This window comes from Medicago sativa, chromosome 5 (assembly GCF_051527215.1).
Source record: "Medicago sativa cultivar Bolivia chromosome 5, Bolivia_mono, whole genome shotgun sequence".
NCBI lineage: Eukaryota > Viridiplantae > Streptophyta > Magnoliopsida > Fabales > Fabaceae > Medicago > Medicago sativa.
The window spans coordinates 61,235,405-61,240,037 of record NC_140753.1 but is presented as its reverse complement, the minus strand read 5'-3'; the positions used below and the strand labels follow the sequence as shown (position 1 = coordinate 61,240,037).

The window sequence follows — 4,633 nt, the reverse complement described above, 5'->3', positions numbered from 1 at the left end:
TAGTAGGAACCGAAACACATCGGAATACACATCGGAATGAGAGGGATCCGGAGGCCGTGTAGGTATGGGACTACATGGTTGAAGGAAGGCTTATAAGAATTGTTAGGTACTACCCATATCAACAAGATGCATCTTCTTTTCGGGAGCTCAATCCATAGGAACTCCACAGTTAAGCGTGCTTGGCTTGGAGTAGTACTAGGATGGGTGACCTACCGGGAAGTTTCCCGGTAAGCATGTGAGTGAGGACATCAAACATATTTATTAATTATTTAAATTAACAATTGAGATATATTTCATTAAATATATAGTCAAAAAAATAATTATTGAAATATATTTAGATGGTAAGTATTTAATTTAAAAACTAATAATGCATTTCTTAAAATGTTATTTGTTTTTATAATATTTATTTTTTATTAAAATGTTATTTGTTTTTATAATCTTTATTTTTTATATATGAGTGGCCTAGTGACCCCACACACGTAAGAAGGATAAATTCTTAGTCCGACGATTGAACTTAGACACATGTATAAAACGTCAATGCAGTTAAACCACTGGACTATAACAAACGGAAATAAAAATCTTCAAGTTTCAATGATCCATATATTAAAAAATATATTATTACTATTTAAATTAAAACCCAAATTCCTTAAAAAAATTAAAACCCAATGTCGGTTACCTTATAATCACTTGGTTGAAAATCTGCTCTTCAATTTCAATAAAAAAATATCCAAAAAAGTTAAAGCTTGAAATATTTCTTATGAAATATATTCAAATTTTGTTTTGACTCAGTGAAATATATTCAGATGTTGAGTATTTAATTTATTTATTGAAAATGTGTACTATTAAATTTTATCGTAGTCTTAACAAAACAAAACAAAACAAAAATTATCATAGAAAATAAAAATATAAAAGCTATTTTTCAGTATAAAATGTTTATAATTTTTTTTATTCAATCAATATAGATTATTTCGTAAAGAATGTTTATAAATGTTTTATTCAATCAATATAGATTAATTCGTAACAGTTTACATGTAAAATTTTAATTTTCCTTGTATTAGAATTTTGACCCATTTTTCAACGATGAAAAAGTTCAGATAAGGAAAAAAAGTATAGATTATTTAGTATTAGTATAAAATTTAAATATTGATTTGAATTATATTATTACTGTTTTAATCATTAAAATCATTACCTTTTTTATTAAATAAATATTATATTCGTATGAAGAAATATATTTTTTTAGGAAAAAAATATAATGCTTTGTTGACTAAAAAACCATTTCCAAATTTAAGACAAGACCAAAAATTGTGTGTTAATCTCAATGGCCTTGTCCACTCAAGCTCTCTTATATATAGATTACATTTTGACCCTAATTTTCATATCTTTAATTTAGAATACTTTTAGTTAGTTCTAATTTACTTCAGAAAAATGGTTTCTAAACTATCATTGCTTATCCAAGGCCTCTTGGCCATGGCTGTTTTAATCTCTTTCATGGGGGAAGCAAGGCACTTGGGTAAGATTTCCTCAATCTCTAGAAAGAATGAGTTCTCAATTTTCTTTTGAATTTTGCAGTTATAATAATTGAATAAAATGCAATCATAGGTTCGAAAGTTATTCATTTGATGATTGACAATTTTACCTCCTTACAAGGCTCCTATAGAATTGACCATAGAGGAATAAATTTCCATTCCATGTTCAATTTTCCTCCATAAACATATCTTCATACTTTTTCTAATGGTCTACCCCCAATTACATTAAGGATCCACACTTTTTTTTTTTAACCATAAAAAATAATTCAAGTAGTAAGCCATTTTCACCACTTTCACTCTAATTGATTATTTTTAATTGGACACTCTTATTATCTTGTTTTGTCTATAGTAAAATTCATGTGATCATCTCATGCATCTACACATTTGTCGATCGATATATGTATGTTATTAATTATGTCGAACCAAATTTGTGAAGTTTATTATGTTCATTATTCCTAAATTACTAATTTCAAGGAAAATTTGATGGAAAATATGTGTAATTTGATTTGATTATGGCTCTAACTTTTGCAGTTGAGACAAAGCAAAATGATGCAAGTTCGGATTGCTTCAATATACCTGGATTTCCTGGTGTTCCAGGCCTACCGACATGGCCCGGTATTCCAGGCATTCCAGGATGGCCCGGTGTAACACCTGTAACTCCTCCATTAAAAACAAGTTCACGTGAAGTTGAGGTTGCTACAAAGCAGAATGGCGATGCAAGTACAGATTGCTTCAATATACCTGGATTTCCTGGTGTTCCAGGCCTACCGACATGGCCCGGTATTCCAGGCATTCCAGGATGGCCCGGTGTAACACCTGTAACTCCTCCATTAAAAACAAGTTCACGTGTAGTTGAGGTTGCTGCAAAGAAGAATGACGATGCAAGTACAGATTGCTTCAATATACCTGGATTTCCCGGTGTTCCAGGCCTACCAACATGGCCCGGTATTCCAGGCATTCCAGGATGGCCCGGTGTAACACCTGTAACTCCTCCATTAAAAACAAGTTCACACGTAGTTGATGTTGCTACAAAGAAAAATGGCGATGCAAGAACAGATTGCTTCAATATACCTGGATTTCCCGGTGTTCCAGGCTTACCAACATGGCCCGGTATTCCCGGCATTCCTGGATGGCCCGGCACAACAAATCCACCTGTAACTCCTCTAACTCCATTAATACCAAGTCCACCATTAATACCAAGTCCTCTTCTAACTCCACCAACTCCATTAATACCAAGTCCACCTCCACCTCCTGCAGCTCCATTAGTTCCAAGTCCACCTCCACCTGTAACTCCTGCAGCTCCATTAGTACCAAGTCCACCTCCACCTGCAGCTCCTACAACACCAAGTCCACCTCCACCTCCTACAACAGCTACTCCACCTCCACCTAGTCCACTATTTTAATTTATCAGACGTAGCTAATGTTAAGTTAAAATAATGTTGATTGTATTCTTAAGTGATGTTTATGTTAAAACGTTGGAAGTATATTTGGTTTAATGATGAGAATATATTTCCAGAATTTTTATTCCGTGTTTGCAAGTGACATATCTTCTTTTATCGTAAACTCATAAGTCACGTAAACTTTTTTTTAAGGGAAACCATAAAAAAAAAGTCAACAATGTAAACTTTTTAAAAAAATTTAAACTATTCTTAGAAGACAACAATTGCTTGGACTATAATTTATATCTGCATTATTGGAACATGGATTCTTGACATAAAAGGATAATTTATGATACCCCATTTTCTTGACATGATGATTACACTAAAAATATGGTTAATTGTGCAGCTTAACAATTTCATTTAGCATGTTCTTTATTGAATTGTTATAGAAACATCTATGATTTCAAAACTGAGAATGAGTTTTCTTACACACAAATATTGCAGTAAACACAACCAGAAGGATAAAACTGAAATGATATGAAATGCCATCTTTCTCATTCTCTGGAAGGTAAAGCTGTAATGAACACATAATTTGCCAATGTCTATTATATGCTACAATACTTGATACTCATTTTAAAAGTGTAGATGGATGAAATGTTGTCACCTTGCTGTCGAGAAGATGAGTGAGAAAGTAGATAAATAATAAGCAAATAACAGTGAGACTAAGATGCAAGCAAAAATCGAATGCAAGATATGTAGTAACGGGAGAAAAATAGTTATGTATCAAGGATAGATTAAGAAGATTTGAATCCTGTAATAAACTCTAGAATTAAAATTATGTTGAGTTGATGAAGGAGGATGTTATGATTCAAATAACACATAAGAAAATACACTTGGCAAAATATAATTGGTTGAGGTAAATGGACATGTGGCTAGTGATTGTGCATAAATAGGGAAAGAATAATCACTAAGGGTTATTGAAAAAAAATGATGAAGTCTCTCCTCTCTCCCTTTGGTACTCTCTAGTAGAGTAATGGTTAAGTCTTAGACTTAATCTTCTTCTATCTTTTCTTTAATATTTCTATGTACCAAGAACATCAATTTTAATTGAGTTCTAATCTATCAATTTTACCTTTCATTTCACAATCAATTCACAATTATCACTTTATTCCATTATCAATTTTAGGAACATTACAAGGAAGAAAATTCAATTGCTTTAGGATCAACTAGTATGGACACCCGTGCCAAGCACGGGCTAGAATTTCGTCATACTTAATAGAGATAATATTTAGATGGAACAAATGTCAGTTAAAGTCGAACGTTGGATAAAAGAGTGCAGGTTGAACAACAAATAAGTAAAAAATATCATACTTAAGCCTTTTGGATGGAGATGTGGTATCATTTTCACTTATGTGGTTTCTGTTTTTAAAACGTGTGGATCCACGTCGGTGTTGGCTCGCTCAGAATGCACAACAGTTGCATGATATCCCGGTTCAACATTTTAAGGGAGTGGGAGTGGTTCTTGGTGGTCGATCACGGGCACGAAGAGTCTGACACTTAATGGAGAGATGATAATGTGTCAAATGTGAGTTAAATTTCATATTTTATGTAAGAGTAGATGTTGAGAGAGATGTTAATGCATCATGTGTGAGTTAAACTTCTACTTTTAATGCAAGAGTATATATTGAGCAACATATATGTGAGATGACCAATATACCTAATGTCTTC

General features: G+C 32.6%; 1 protein-coding gene across 1 annotated transcript; it reads left to right on the top strand.

Moving 5' to 3' along the window:
* The first annotated feature begins 1,377 nt into the window (after positions 1-1,377).
* On the top strand, positions 1,378-3,044 carry LOC146923733 (uncharacterized). The gene is made up of 2 exons (XM_085708853.1): positions 1,378-1,510; positions 2,058-3,044. Exons 1-2 carry the CDS (start codon positions 1,426-1,428, stop codon positions 2,927-2,929), a joined length of 957 nt encoding a protein of 318 aa, XP_085564979.1. The 5' UTR covers positions 1,378-1,425; the 3' UTR covers positions 2,930-3,044.
* Positions 3,045-4,633: the final 1,589 nt, after the last annotated feature.

What these genes read in the sequence shown, in the direction of transcription:
- LOC146923733 (XM_085708853.1), top strand. Translation starts at nt 1,426, where the DNA reads ATGGTTTCTAAACTATCATTGCTTATCCAAGGCCTCTTGGCCATGGCT. An exon ending in GGGGGAAGCAAGGCACTTGG is followed by an intron (nt 1,511 to 2,057) that starts GTAAGATTTCCT and finishes TAACTTTTGCAG; the next exon opens with TTGAGACAAAGCAAAATGAT.